Here is a 16210-nt window from a genome sequence, read left to right as displayed (position 1 = left end):
CCACCTGAGGGGACACACATGCACGAGGCGGTCGGCATTCCTAAAACCCGGTCGTGGCCATTGGGCGCTTCTCCCACCATCGGTAACGCTGCGGGCAATCGATCCGCTATCCTCCCAACAGTTGCCCACAACCCACCCGCAGGTCAATACCCACAGTTTGTAAAACCCTGCCCTAGAGCTTTAATTGTATCTCTTGTGCAACATGAATTGGAACAGTACTTAAAGCGTATTGAGCACCATAAAATATTAATTTAAGTTGAAAGGAATTAAGACAATTTCAAAATGGGACAATATCCTTTCATTTTGCCCCTTTAAAAGGTGCATTTTAAAAATATTCGTGGAAATAAAATAATGCATTTAGGGAATTGTGCAGCACAGATCCTGGCCAGAAATCTAAACCAGCGTTAACCTGTTTTGAGTCTAAGAACTAAAAGTTTATATTTCTTTTAAAATTGCAGGAATCTCCTATTTTTCAATTAAATTTGGAGTACCCAATTCTTTTTTTTTCCAACTAAGGTGAAATTTAGCGTGGCCAATCCACCTACACTGCACACCTTTGACCCAGGCAGACACAGGGAGAATGTGCAAATTCCACATGGACAGTGCCGGGACCAAACCCGGGTCCTCAGCGCCGTGAGGCAGCAGTGCTAACCACTGCGCTACCATGCCGCCCTGCAGCAATCTTCTTCACTCAAAATCCAAAGCATCAAAATTAAATATTAGTGTGTTTTGTGATTTTGGTCGCAATGGTTTTGACTGAACTGTGAGCTAAGTGGACTGGGCCACGAGCTTAGCACACTTTCCAACAGGCAGTATGCTCATCTCTTTGCTCAGAAGCCCCAGCTAATATTTGGTCACTACCGCTTTGGCTTCACCAGCCTCTTAATACTAGGTAGCTTCTTAACGTCATTCCAGCTTGGGACTGTCGTGGTCCACTTCGCAGAATATTAGAACGGCTGGTGCGGCGACTCAGGGTTGATGCTGATTTTTTTCACTTCGGTAGCACTGACATCGAATATCATAGCCCTGCCCAAAAGTCTCTCTTTCCAGAGCATTTTTAAAAGGTGCTGAAACTTTAAATTAAAACAACATCTGCAGAATCCAAGTTAATAAAATCAGATGTCTCTGGATAGCAGCAGGATGCCAGCTAACCCAGCCAAGGCTCGGATAAGATTCCCGAAATAGTTTGGGAACTTGTTCTGGATTTCAGCCCATGAACTTTACAAGGGAGACTGAGAAACAACAGAAGATTCAGATTGCAGTATCCTGTTGTTTTAAAATGGTGAGAAAACTAATTAGATGCAATGTTCGGTAGACACCAAATTTTGCCAGCTTGCACTCAAATCATATTATAATCGTGTTGCAAGACTGAACATGATGGTGAAAAAACAGTTCGACCAGAACCTACTTTGAAAATGACTGGGGTCAACCGCATAAGGTAGCTGAACATTTTTAGTTGAAAAGATATCATCTTAAGCACCCTTAAGCACAACTGTAATTCAGTTGGTCAGCAGCATTTGTGGATTAAGGATGAAAGATCATGACCTGAATTTATAACCCGGCCTTCCTCTCTCCACAGATTCTGCCTGACCTGCTGAGCTCTTTCAGTACTTCAAAAAAATTATTTCTGGGGATTTGGACATTGCTGGCTTGGCCAGCACTTATTGTCCATCTCTCATTGCCCTTGAGCATGTGGTGAGCTGCCTTCTTGAGCCGCTGCCAGCCATGAGGGGGAGATACACCCACAGTAGTGTTAGAAATGGAGTTCTAGGATTCTCACCCAGCAACAGCGAAGGAACGGCAATGTATTTCCAAGTCAGAATGGCGTGTGAGATAGAGGGGCATTTGCAGGTGGTGGTGTTTTCACACATATGCTGCTCTTGTCCTTCTAGGTGGTAAAGACCATGGGTTTGGTAGGTCCTGTCAAAGTAGCCGTGGTGATTTGCTGCAGTGCATCTTGTAGATTGTGCACACTGGTAGTGGAAAAATTTAATATTGAAGGCAGTGGATGGGGTGCCATCTGTGCGGATTACTCCTGGATGGTGTCGAGCTTCTTGAGTGTTGTTGGCCTCACTCATCTCGGCAAGTGGAGAGTATTCCATTCCACTCCTGACTTGTGTCTTATAAGTGGTGGACAGGCATTGGGCACTCAAGAGGTGAGTTACCTGCTGCAGATTTCCAAGCCTCGGAGCTGTTCTTGTAGCCATTGTATTTATATGGCTGATCCAGTTGAATTTCTAGTCAATGGTATTCCCCAAAATGTTGATGGTGTTGGATTCAGCAATTGAATGTCAAATGGAAATTATTGTTTTTTCTGTTGTTGGGAATGGTTATTACCTGACAATTGTATGGCATGAATGTTGTTCCAGTCCGACTGCACAGAGTACTTCAGTGTCTGAGGAGTTGCGAATGGTGATAAATGTTTTTATCACCAAAATGTGCAATTTTGTGTTTCAATTTCAGATTTCACCAGTATCTGTGCAATTTTTGCTTTTTGACTGTCATTCAGTTCTGTTGCACTGTTAGTCTCTGCTTGGCCAAGTCCTGGCTTTGGCCACTGTCTGTGTGGAGTCTGCACGTCCTCCCCGTGTGTGCGTGGGTTTCCTCCGGGTGCTCTGGTTTCCTCCCACAGTCCAAAGATGTGCAGGTTAAGTGGATTGACCATGCTAAATTGCCCTTGGGTTAGGTGGGGTTACTGGGTTACAGGGATGGGATGGAGGTGTGGGCTTAAGTGGGGTGCTCTTTCTAAGAGCTGCAGGCTCGATGTGCCGAATGGTCGCCTCCTGCTATGAAGTTTATATATATCAAAAGAGGCTTGGTTGTAATCTGGAACTGCCATAGTTACGCAGGTTTCCTCCTGAACATCCAAATTCAAACATAGACTGGGTGTGAAGCATACACCTACATTAGACTATCAGATGGATATGTAACAATCAAAAATTATGTAATGGAAGATTTAAAATACAGCTTGTTTTTTTTTTGTGGATACTCGAGCAACAGGGACGAATGTTAGTAATCCAGCGACTTTTCATTTGCAAAAGGATGTTTTGTCTCTTTTATTCACATATTAACAGCAGATAATGGTTGGGAATCACCACCCCACGATGCCGGAATCGCAATCGGCGTCCGGCCGAAATCGAGTTTCGCACCAGGCGCCGAACCGACCGCTATGCTCCACCCCCACACTTGAGGCAAGATCGGGGTTCACACCCACATACCAGTGGCAGGATGCAAATGAGCCCTAATGAGCGATTTGTATCCTCTTAGTGGGCCAGGCACCAGAGTCTCCGGGACCTCATGATTCTTCGGTTCTCTGAGCCGGGGATCAAGTGAGCAGGATTCACAACAAGTATTTCCAAACGTGTACCTGATATTGTGGACTTCGCAGTGGGCCAAAGGAGTAATTCCATCAGGGAGTTACCCAAAGTCCATTTGAGGGCCAGACTCCACCTCCCCCTCCCCACAATGCACGACCTGCCCACTCCACCACTATGAGAACCCACTGCGCCCTCGAGACCCCTAAATAGGGAGACCCCCTGAATATTGGGACCCGCCACAGAGACCCCCCCCTAATTAGAGGGACACTCCCAGAAACTCTCTGAATAGGAGGAACCCCTCCCCTCCTCTCCCCACACACACCCCCGCAGAAAAGAGACCCCTGTCTGTAAGCTAGAGAACAACCCAGACCGGGGCAATGAAAAAGATTACTGTTGTAATACTTACCTGGGCACACACCTGCTGGCTCAGACAGAGGAAGCGCCACGCGACCATTCGTAGAAAGATAAAAGCAGTGAACTGTGTTTAAACCTCTCGGATCCTTTAGCTGCAAGCCATTCATTCATTTCTCAGTGGACTGTGATTGAGAATTCCATAAACATAGATGTCAGCTTTGCTTCATTCACCATCCTCCATGAATGAGTATGCAACCACAATGTTTACAAACATCAACCACTCCAAAGAGAGTTAAGTCCATTCCAATTACCCTCTTCACGCTTGGGAGGCACGGTGGCACAGTAGTTAGCACTGCTGCCTCACAGCTCCAGGGACCCGGGCTCAATTCCGACCTCGGGTGACTGACTGTGTGGAGTTTGTACTTTCTCCCCGTAACTGTGTGGGCTTCCTCCGGGTGCTCCGGTTTCCTCCCACAGTCCAAAGATGTGCAGGTTAGGTGGATTGGCCATGATAAACTGCCCTTAGTGTCCAAAAGGTTAGGTGGGGTTACTGGGTTACGGGGATAGAGTGCAGGCTTGGGCTTAAATAGGGTGCTCTTTCCAAAGGCTGGTGCAGACTTGATGGGCCAAATGGTCTCCTTCTGCACTGTAAATTCTATGAATGATTTTGAAGTGCTGAGATGGAAACTGACAATACTTAGCCCTCTTCACTTGAAGGAAGGGCAGCGGAATCCAGAAAATCCAGGGGTGGGGGTCTGATTGGGGGGGCTGTTTTGCAATGCGTGGGAGAGCCGTGGCCCTTGCTATCGGGCCACATGCTCAAAATGGCAGCCCGATAGTCGGATTCCCTCGGAAATTCCTCATATATATTTAGCCATGCATAAATTTGCATGGCAATGGATGTTGAATTGGGTTGTAATTTCATCAGTTCCAAGTCACATCTAGTGGAAAAACATAGGGCTGGATTCTCCGCTGTCGGGATTCTCTGTTGCGCCGGCGACCCGGGCTTTCCCAATGGCATGGGACTGGCCACAATGGGAAACCCCACAGGCCGGCTGGCAAGACGGAGAATCCCAGGGGTGCGCCGCACCAGAAATCTGGCGCGGGATGGAGAATCCCGTCCATGGGCTCCCAAACGGAGAATTCTGGCCATTGTATTTTGACATGCATATGGAGAGTGAGAGGCTTTTACCTGTGCAGTGTAACAGGGAGCTCTGAACTCAAAGTAATGCAGGTTGGATTACAATCAGTTCTCAAAACATTTTTGTATCCTCCAAGCTAATTTATAATGGGTTGTGCTGGCTTGTTTTTCAGCCTATGTTGCAAGAGTTGATCTCAACTAGCCAGCAGTAAGAGTGCTGAGATTAGCTTGAATGGGCCTTAAAGGTGCCATCAAGAGGTATGAGGCGAGATACAGAATCACCAATTATCATATTAATGGCGGAGCAGGGTTGAAGGGCCAAATGACCTAATCTTGCCCCTATTTTTTCTATGTTTCTATGGGTACCTTAGTTTAGACTGGGATAAAGCAGAGGTTCCCGATGGCTGTTCAATGACATGTAAGAAATCTGGGGGGGTTTTTGGAGAAGGGGGTTGGGACAAGACTTTCCTCCTTTCTTCTGAAGGTGCTGACTTCTTGTTGAAATATGGTTCCGTGGGAAACCGACATCTCTTGTATTTCCAAAACAACCTATCTTCACCTTGACACCAGGGGGTCAGCACATTACCCCCAACGCGAGGGGACATCTTAGCTGAGCCGTACAAAAGCAAAAGACTGCAGATTTCGGAAACGTGAAATAAAAACCGAAAACGCTGGATATGTTTGAAGGTCAGGCAGCATCTGTGGAGAGAGAGAAAGGCAGAGTTGATGTTTCAGGTTAATGATGTTTCATCAGAACTGGGAAAAATCAAAAACAATGTCAAAATGTGCCTTAATCAAGTGGAAATGGGGAAGGTGAGGGAAGAACAAAGAGGCAGGCCATTGGTAGGTTACAAGACAGGAGAGATTGTATGAAAAAAGAAGTGGCGGTGCAGGGCTAACGGGTGCAGTCATGGGACAAGTCAGGGCGGCAATGCTGCCTCATAGTGCCAGGGATCCGGGTTCAATTCCAACCTTGGGCCACTGTCTGCAGGGAGTTTGCACATTCTCTCCATGTCTGCATGGGGTTCCTCCGGGTGCTCCGGTGCATTAAAAAAAAATTGACCCTTGGTGTCCAAGGATGTGCAGATTAGGTTGTGTGGTTACTAGGATAGGCATGGGTAGAGCATTAATTCGAAGGGTCAGTATAGTTTGATGGGCAGAATGCCCTGCTTCTAGTGTAGGGATTTCCTGATTCTATGAAAAGAGGTATCTCGAGGAGGTGTGCATGGCAAAATCATGAAGAGCTGACACCCAAAAGCAAATAGAAAAAAAGGTGAAAACCAGAACAAAACCAAAACCTGCAATGTAAAAAAGAAAATAAATGAGGGGTCGTGAGGGTGTGTAGAGATTAAAGTCTGAAATTATTTAACTCAATGTTGATACCTTATTGAGAGGCGAGGTGTTGTTATTTGAGCTTTCGTTGCGCTTCAGTGGAACACTGCAAGAGACCGAGGTCAAAAAGGTCAGCATGAGAGCAAGGTGGAAAATTAAAATGATCGGCAAGTGGAACCTCGGGGGTTACACAAGTGGACTGAATTGACGTCTTCTTCAAAGTGGTCACTCGATCTGTGTTTGGTCACCACAGTGTAAAGCAGGCTGCATTATAATCAGTGAATACAGCCTACTAAATTGAAAGATGTATGCTTACAGCTGAGCTTTGATCCTGTCCGCCACAGACAGAGACATTTACAACAGAGATCGTGGGAGAGCAGGCTGTTTTCTCATCTCGGGAGCATTAACTGATGGCTAAATCACTGACCTGGTGAGATAATTCATCTCGTCGCTGGCTGACAATCAAGCTTGGGACTTTCTTGTTCTGTGTGAGTTACTTACTGAGTACACTGTACTCATTTCGTCATCTGGGAAGCTTTCAAATGATTGTTACTGGAGCTAGAGATATTGGAATCACTTATCAGTTTGTGGATGATTTGGTGCAATTAACCTTAAATGGGCTGGTTTAGCTCACTGAGCTAAATCGCTGGCTTTTAAAGCAGACCAAGCAGGCCAGCAGCACGGTTCGATTCCCGTACCAGCCTCCACGGACAGGCGCCGGAATGTGGCGACTAGGGGCTTTTCACAGTAACTTCATTGAAGCCTACTCGTGACAATAAGCGATTTTCATTTCATTTCATTTCAAATGATGTTACTTCATGCAGACATTGAAATTAATAACACTGTTTATCACTGTCCTGATGGCCTGTTGTATTACAACAAAGAAATGTGACGTGTAAAAAGTCACTTAGTCATCTTGATGTGCTGTATGCTCAGGAATGAAACACATCATCTGACCTTTATCAGACCTTGTGCACTGTTCACATAAACACAACATTTAGCAGGGCTGTGTTCCCAGATTGGAGTCTCGTTACATGGAAGCAGGGTTATATGCTCAGAAAGAAAGGGTTATATCATCACTGTTCCAGTTATGGGGCGAAATTCTCCAACCCCACGCAGGGTTGGAGAATTGCCTGGGGGCGCCTAAAATCCCGCCCCCGCTGTGGCAGAGATTCTCCGCCACCCGGGAAGTGGCGGGGGCAGGAATCTCGCCCCGCCGATCGGAGAGGCCCCTGCAGCGATTCTCCGGCCCACATGGGCCGAAGTCCCGCCGCTGGGAGGCCTCTCCCGCCGCCAAGGTTTAAACCACCTCTCGAATGGCGGGCTCAGCGGCGCGAGCAGGCCCTGGGGGGGGGGGGGGGGCGATCGAACCCCGGGGGGTGCCCCCATGGTGGCCTGGCCCGCGATCGGGGCCCCCCGCTCAGACTCCTGGCCAGTGCCCTGGCTGCACTCTTTCTCCTTCCGCGCCGCCATGGCGGAAGCGGAAGAGAACCCCGCATCGCGCATGCGCCGGCAGTGACGTCAGCGGCCAGCTGCCGCTGATGTCACTGCCGGCGCATGCGCGGACCGGCGAAAGCCTTTCGGCCAGCCCCGCACCGGGGGCGCAGGTTTTTTGCGCCAGTCTTCTGGTGCAAACCGCTCCGGCGCGGGGCTGGCCCCCAAAGGTGGGGAGAATTCCCCACCTTTGGGGAGGCGCGACCCCTGAGTGGTTGGCACCACTCCCCTACTCCGGGACCCTCCGTCACGCCGGGTAGGGGAGAATGCCGCCCATGAGGCTCCCAAGCAATGGAAGGTGCAAGAAATGGGGCGCGGCTGAATTGCCCATCATTTGAAATCATTTGATTATCATTAGATTGAAGTCAGTGAGTAATTGAATTCTACTCATTATCACTGTACATTATTCATAGTATGTTGTTGATTTGGGGGCAATCATGCCATTACTTTTTACATAGAATTTGCAACAGAGAAACAGACCATTTCTTCTCTCTCACTTTTTATGCTCCACACATGCTTTCTTCTCCCTTACATCATTTAGTCTAATTAATATGTCCTTCTATTTCTTTACCCCTCAGGTGCTTACCTGGCTTTCTCTTAAATGTATCTGTGATGTACGACTTCATAGCAGAACCCAGACCATAGAAGTTCAAGCAGACCAACCAAAATTTGAAACCTATTGCGAAAATGGAAAAGAATTAGGAAGGAGATGGGGAGGGAGGGAGGTTACAAAGGATATCCATTACTAAAACAGGCCATTCAGCACACATAGTCTGTACTATTAAGTTGTCGTCCATCGCTTGGAGAAACGGATTGATTAGATGCTTATTCATGCCCAATTTACACTAATTTTACAGTGAAATTGCACCACACGGACACATCAGTATTAGAAATGCAGCTCACAGTTTAATTCCAAAGTACGGAGCACAGCAATGTGAGACTTCAAGAGGGGAAGGGGAGAGCCTCCTACCTCCTGGGGATGGCACCCCATCGATTGTTTTCCCATTGTGGGACAAACCTGATTCAAAACATTTTTGTGTGGTTCCCTGCCACCTACTGAAACGTATTAACAGTGGAATGAATAAGGTGAGTTTTAGACACACCTGCTGCTTTTGCAGGCTGAACATTTAAATGTAGCTGTTGGGGAGAGACACGTGGAGCTCCCCTATTGGGCAAAACAATGTGCAGTGGAAATGGACAACAAGAGAAATCTGACCTCCTATAACAAACCTGTAGCGTGGGAGAATGTCCCAAAGTGCTTCACAGCGGCACAATCAGAAGGTACTGAGCCACAGGAGGAGTAAGGAAAAGTTTAGTCAAGGTGCGACTTAAATAGGATGACAGGGAGGACGAGGACAGAGGGGTTTTATGGAATGGCCGGGCGAAGAGTTCAGGAAAGAGGAGATCAGAATGGCTTTGGGAGGTCATTCCAAAATATGGAGCCTAAACAGCTCAAGACATTGCTACACATATTGGGACAAAGGAGGGAATGATTTAAGGTTTAAGAGAAGCACTGCTGGACTAAAGCTGCCATTTGGCTTCCGGTTCCCTGGAGTTGTGAGGTACCAGTGCTAGCCACCGTGCCGCCCCACTTGTTACTTATTTGCTGTTGGTGATCCAAGAAGGCCAGAAAGATGCACAGTATTTGGGGCGACATTTTAGCTAATTAACTCAAACGTATTGATCAGTTTCTCAATTCTTTAGTGGCAGTTCATAAACCATCTAATATTTTTTGTGGCGTCCTTTGAATTCTAGCCCCCAAGAGTTTTAAGATTAATTTACTATTGGTCACTGGAATATTTTGCGTGTAAGATTAATGGATACTGGCAATACATCAGGTCTACCCTAGGTTGGGTTCAGATTCCAAGAATTATGCAGAGTCCCTCATTTGGGTGCAAATACTAACAAAATGATGTGTTGGCACGTGTTTAAAACTGGAATTTTCATTTAATAGTAACTTGCAGAGCCAAACCAGGTCCTCTCAACACACACGGTTCCACTGTTAATGAAAATAAAGAGAAATGAGATCATTTATAATGGCCTTCCTATATATGGAAGATACGTGGGGTCCACAAACTTGGTATTAACTGGTTCTGGTATTTGTGCATAGTTTGTGCCCATTTGGAGAATTGATCTTCAAATCCATGTGTGAATGTTGGTAATTGCTCAAAAAAAACATTGGTTTCATATTAAGTCACTGAATAGACCCCTGACCTGCTACTGACCTGATCTTACGATTCTTGAGAAAACATTCATTTTGATTCACAACGAACCATAAATGGATATGATTCCACTTAACCTCATCAACCCCTGAATGCTCATCAGGGACAATCTGAAAGTTAACTGGATGACACAGCTTTTAATTTGGACTAATGAACAATATTTTGGCTCAGTATTGCTTAGCAGTGGGGAAAGTCATCTGGAGTTAAAATGTAATTTCTCATGGACAATCCTGTTTTCTGAGAGTTTGTAATGGGTTTTATATCTGCAGTTAAACAAGCTAATCTAAGAATTAGTCATTGGTATTTGCTTTTTGAACAAAATCTGCAGAATTTTGTTCATGGTGCTAATGGCCTTTCAAGGTTTGACATTCTTTTCATTTTTATCAGCTGGTTCATTAAATAACAAGCGTTGAATGTGAATGACAGCCTATCTTCTTTTTATTCCATCTCACAATCGTGCCAAAATAAAAGTTTCTTCAAAAGGTTTTGAAAGTGTTTGTGGACATGAGATAGCACAAGTTTGGCTTGGCTGGCTGGAGCTTAGAAGAGAAAAAAGCCTTTTAATCATGGCAGCAGACAATGCCATGCACTCGATATAAGCTTCCTCAGATGTTCTCCTACAGTTCTATTGCAACTTCTGCAGAAGAGCCAAGGAAACTGTACAGATGCTGTCAACACACTTTTATGCCAGCAGATGAGTGAGGTGAAACCCCACCCTCAAGAAATTGGGGCTGGATCCTCTGCCTCGTGTTGCCCGTAGCGGACTTCCTGGTGAGGCAGAGAATCCCGCATTAGTGAAAAAAATGAGGTCAGTGCTGAGCACCGGCCCTTTATATTGCTCCAGTCCCTGCCAGCGGGAGGATGCTAATGAGTTATACTCAGCGGACTGGGCACCATATCCGCCAGGCTTACGCGATTCTCCGGTCCTCTGGGCTGGAATCACATGAGCGAGAATCACTACAGGCATGGACAAATGTGTACCTGGTGTGATGGATCTCGGGTGGGCAAAGAGGGTAACGTCTTGGGGGGGGGGGGGGCTGACCCCCAAGTCCATCCATGGGCCACACCCCCCCTACCTCCTGCAGAATGCAAGGGTTTTCTGGAGGGGGGTGTGGCTATGTATAGGGTCTTGGGGGCAGTGGGGAAGGCGGGTGGGGGGTTGCTCTGTGGGGGTGGGGCGGTAGGTCAGGTCACCCTGTACTTGGAGAAAGGGGGGGGGAAACCAGATAATCTGGGGTGGGGGGGGCAAAGTTTCGATGCAGGGTTGGAGGTGGCCATTCAAAATGGCGGCCCAATAGCGAGATTCCGTCGGAAAGCCCTCGCAATCCTCACCACGCATAAATTTGCGTGCCGAAGGATTGGGAATTGCTTCCTGATCTGCGCTCCCAGTGGAAACGCAAATCAGTTGCAATTCAGCTCAGGCGAGAGAATATAGGGCGGGGTTTCTCCGGCAGCGCCCACCCAGCATTCGGAAATTCCCGCCCATGGTCAGTGGACCTTTACATGGTCCATGTTCCGCCCATCGCAATCTTAAAGTGGGCGGGCGGAAGAATTCAGCCCATAGACCCTCTAACAGAGAATCTTGCCCTGGTGTTTGTGATTTTAAAATATGCAATGCCAAATTGATGGGAATGACTATTGGCACATCCCACAGATCCATAATATATTTTAAACAGTTCTGAACTACTCCATAATCTCCCAGGAGAATGATAATACTCATTTAACCTTTTACAGGGCACGCTTTGCATATTTCCAATTTCAAAATTCCCCAAAATTGTTTGACCCCGTATCAGTGATGTTACTGACATTGTTATCAATAGCCTTGGAATCTATTAACATCCACGTACATTAATATGATTCTTTATTATCATGGCTCAGTACTGTATGCATAGATAAAGACACTAAAGTTAATCAAGCAAGCTTGGACTGTCAAATCATCACAAAGAGTTACATTGAATTTGTAATACAGAAACGGTTTCGGAACACCGGGATTGGATTTTCTCTTACAGTTGTGAAATGGGAGCTGGGTCTGTTTTTGTGTCAAAACCTCTCTCTGGTGGGAAATTAGTTAAGACCATTGAGGCTGCTGGTTGTCTTGAGGGAGAGGATTTGTGCTGAAGCCTGCCACTGCACCACAGGGAATCAAGATGTCCCAGGGGAGCCTCAGGAGATACATTATTAATAAGTCCACAACGTGTTAATTGGCCTCTTAATAGATGCAAGCTTGAGGCCCGCGCTGGTGCCCCGCCCTCAGAAAATTGGGGAAAGTAGGAAAGCAGAAACAAGTGTAAGATTTCTGGCAGCACAGTGTCAAGGCCATTTTTTTCACTTGGCCCTCTTCATTTCCACCCAGTCGCAGCGATACTTGTGGTGAATGTGATTCACACCGGATTATAATCTGTATATACATGTGTCTATATTGTAAGTGCAATTTCACTACCTGACCACCAGGGGGAGTAGCTCTGGGAATGCTCGAGAATTGTACTGGGCTTCTCCCTTGGTTCCGCCCAGGACTCCTCCCCCTGGAGCTGCTGTATAAAGATCAGTGCCATGTGGTCAGCCGGCCAGTTCACCGAAAGTTCAATGGCTAATAGGCTGGCTCTGTTGTGAGTATATTAAAACCGCTATTCTAATCCTACAAGCACGTGTCCGTAGAATTGTTGGTTCCAACAATACTGTGCCGATGTTTGTGCTTTCCAAGAATCTCCTCCCATTCTACTTCGTATAACAGACGACACAAAAGTTGGCCATGAATTGCATATTATAGAGGATAGCTGTAAACTCCAAAATGTTACAGATGGGCTGTGGAGTAGGCAGGCAAGTGTCAGATGGAGTTCAACTCTGATAAGTGTGAGGTAATGCATTTAGGGAGGTCAAACAGTAAAAGGGAATACACAATAAATGCGAATATACTGAAAAGGATGGATGAAGTGAGAGATCTTGGCGTGCAAACGCACAGGTCCCTAAAGGTAGCTGTACAGGTAGATAAGATTGTCAAGAAGGCAAATGGAATGCTCTCCTTCATTTGTAGAGGCATAAAATTCAAAAGTAAGGATATAATGATGGAACTGTATAAGACACTGGTAAGGCCACAACTGGAGTAGTGTGCGCAGTTCTGGTCACCACATTACAGGAGGCTTGTAATAGCTCGAGAAGTAATGTTGCCAGGGCTGGAGAATTGAAGCTAAGATGAGAGACTGGAGAGGTTGGGGTTGTTTTCTTTTCTCTGTTCCATGATTGAGGTATACGAAATTGTGAAGGGTAGAGATAGAGCAGACAGGAGGAACCTGGGCCGGGATTCTCCTGCAATTGTCGGGACAGCCCGACGCTGGCGCCAAGAGTGGGGCAAACCACTCCGGAGTTGGGCGTTGTGAAATCCTCCGCACGTCCGGGGGCTAGGCCGGCGCCGGCAGGGTTGGCGCTGCGTCAACCGGTGCTGAAGGGCCGGCGCGAGTTGGCGCATGCGCAGAACCGCCGGTGTGTTTCCTGCGCATGCGCAGGGAATTCCTTCTACGCGCCGGTCCTGGCAGAGCCTTACAGAGACCGGCGCGGAGGGAAAGAGTGCCCCCACGGCACAGGCCCGCCCGCAGATCGGTGGGCCCCGAACGCGGGCCAGGCCACCGTGGGGGCTCCCCGTGGCCGGCGTCGGAGGGGGTCAGAGAATCCCAAACCTGTTTCCTTCTTTGACAGAGAGTCCTAGAACCAGGGGCAATAGACTCAACCTAAGTAGCAGAAGGATTAGAGGGGACATGAAAAACCTTTTTCACAGAGTGTGGCGGGTATCTGGAATTTGCTCCCTTAGTCGGTGGCGGAAGCAGAGAAGATGGGATTAGAAACGTCACCTGGGTTGGCGTGGACAAGATGAGCCGAATGGCCCCCTTCTGTGCTCCCTCTCAGTTTATCATTTCATTCCTTTCTCCTTAATTTCCCTATTTAGCTCCTCCGTAAATCCACCTATGCCATTTAGCATAATTGCTCCAGAGCAAGTCCAACTTGTCTCACCATTTTCTCAATAAAGAAGTTTCTCCTGAGTTCTTCATTGGATACTTTTGTGACTGTTTTATATTTATAGTCGCTGGTTTTGGTCACCCTTCAATTATCATCACTGATAACTGCTCAATAAGTTGCTGCGATCAAGAAAGACAGTCACTCATAGAGATAAATTGTGAAGTTGGTGAAGTAGTGTGCATTTTCCTGTTCCTCGCAGGGTAGTGGCAGGGTGGGATTTCCACTCAAAGCTGTGATTTCACTGCAACCCTGACCCATTTTTTCTGGGTTTGGGTTTAGTTGCCGTGCGGAACAGACTTCTGACAGGATCCTTCTCACAAAAAGAGGGAGTCCATTACTGTAAGGCCCCTAGAACTCTGGCAGGATTTCTTAAAGAGGGAAGAAGCAGCGCAATAAAGGAACTGTACCATTTTCTGTAAAGACTGAGGTTGAGGCCTAAAAGTGTGTGAAACCCTTATGGAGGGAGACAAGGTCATTGCAGGGTTTTTCTCCCTCAAAGCATCAACTTTGGGTGACCAGGCTCACCGATTTTGCAGCATTTTCCACAAAATTGTGAATTTGTTTCACTTCATCCTATGAAGCAGGAAAGGATTTTGCAACAAAAAGGTTAAAAGGGAAAGATGGAGGTTGATATGGAGGCTAATGAGTGGAGTAACGAGGATACTTGTTTGAAATGGCATTCAAAACGTATTTAATTAGTGTTAAAACCCTTTAAATTTTACATATTGGTGCAGCAGCATTGGCTAAGTGAGAAACACATACACTTAAAGAGTAATATTCCAGTGTGGAGTTTGGTCAACTGAAAACATTTAAGAAATTGTGGGGGTCCTTTTAAAAGTAATATTTGTCCTTTAAAATCATATGAGCATAAGTGTGTAATACAAATATGGTAACAATAAATCCTCTTCCATCACAGTGCATTGGATGAAGAAACCAAGGTTTCGAGAACTCAAATTACGATGGATGAAGACAATGATATTGCAGAGCGAATGCAGAAACGAGAAGAGCGACGCCAGAAACGTCTTCAAGAGGCCACGGAGCGCCAACAGGAAATTGATATAACAGCGAAAGAGGAAACTCACGATACCGCAAAAGAAATCCGTAGAAATGAGAGGGAGAGGGAGGAGGAGGAGGAAAACAACCAGCGGAACAAGTGGCGGCAAGAGTTGGAGCCAGAACCTGAGCCAGAACCTGAGCCTGAACCAGAACCTGAGCCAGAGCCAGAGCCAGAACTAGAGCCTGAACCAGAACCAGAGCCTGAACCAGAACCAGAACCAGAGCCAGAGCCAGAAGAGGTGGTGATGCCAAAAAAGAAGATTGTAGAAGAAAATATTGAAAAACCATATCAAATTGAAAAGGTACAGTAAAATGAGCATCTCTACAAATAAAATGCCAACCATTACTTTAATCATTTTCCCTCAGCTCACATGTCCTTACTGCATCATTTTATTTAAATTTTAACTTGCGTGCAGGTATAAATTTAGGGTAGGTGTGCCTATTCCTATGTCTGAGTGAGTTGGATCACCTGGTGGAGTGTATGAAGGACAATTGCACAAGGAAGTCCCTACCTCTGCAATACAGGCCATTCAATTTTTCATCTTTTAAGCTAGTGGGTGAACTTCCTTCATCTTTTTTTTCTCGGTGTGCTGCACCCAGACAACGTAGTGTTTCTTCTCTTCCCCCCCCCCCCAAAAACCAGACAACATGGTATCCTCCTCTCCCAATCCCCACTGCACAGGACCAGGAAGGTTTACTTCAATCTGTTTTCAGTTAGTTAACTGCTTGGTGTTTAATTTTGAAGTAGCTATGAACTCAACACTTCGACTCTGAAATAATCTGCAGTCAATTTTATTCCTGTAACTTTGCCTCGACACTTCAGCCTGATCTTTGTTAGTGACTGCGCATATTTCCATTCTCTGCACGCTTCCATATTCAGTGCCATATTCTGGATATTTCTGCTGATTAGATTAATGTTAAAGAACTCAATTCACTTATAACCATTAATGGGCAAGGGTGAGAGGAAATGTTTATCCAGTCTGTCTGGATGAGATTCAAACTGAGTTCCAGGGTAGAAGAGCAATGCTGGTGCTGGAGGAACATTTGTTGTAATTGTAATACATCATTTTATTTAAAGATTGCTTTGGAATGTTGACTGGTTTCTCTCAAAGTTGAAACTGAGGGGTAGAAACATTCACCTGGGGAGGCATTGCAAGACTGGGGACTACAAATTAGCAACCTGCAGGGTTGGATGTAAAGCGGGGCTGGGTGAAAAATGGGCTGCCCATTCACTATCACCCATGACACATCTCTGTCCCTAGGCAGTCTGAACTTGGGGAACCACA

The 16210-nt window shown here is 46.3% G+C and overlaps 1 protein-coding gene across 10 annotated transcripts in view; it reads left to right on the top strand.

Moving 5' to 3' along the window:
* LOC119973313 (non-muscle caldesmon-like) overlaps nucleotides 1-16210 on the top strand; it is a 254592-nt gene that overhangs the window by 183335 nt on the left and 55047 nt on the right. For all 10 annotated transcript variants that reach the window (XR_005462272.1, XR_005462273.1, XM_038811175.1 and 7 more), the window contains one exon: nucleotides 14785-15226. Coding sequence is in view for 8 of the 10 variants with exons in the window: in XM_038811175.1 (XP_038667103.1) it covers nucleotides 14785-15226 (442 nt within the window). In the remaining 2 variants the exon portion in view is untranslated. The remainder of the gene's footprint in view (nucleotides 1-14784; nucleotides 15227-16210) is intronic.

Source organism: Scyliorhinus canicula, chromosome 11 (assembly GCF_902713615.1).
Source record: "Scyliorhinus canicula chromosome 11, sScyCan1.1, whole genome shotgun sequence".
Lineage (NCBI taxonomy): Eukaryota > Metazoa > Chordata > Chondrichthyes > Carcharhiniformes > Scyliorhinidae > Scyliorhinus > Scyliorhinus canicula.
The sequence above is the reverse complement of the archived record's forward strand: the minus strand, read 5'-3'. Positions and strand labels throughout refer to the sequence as shown.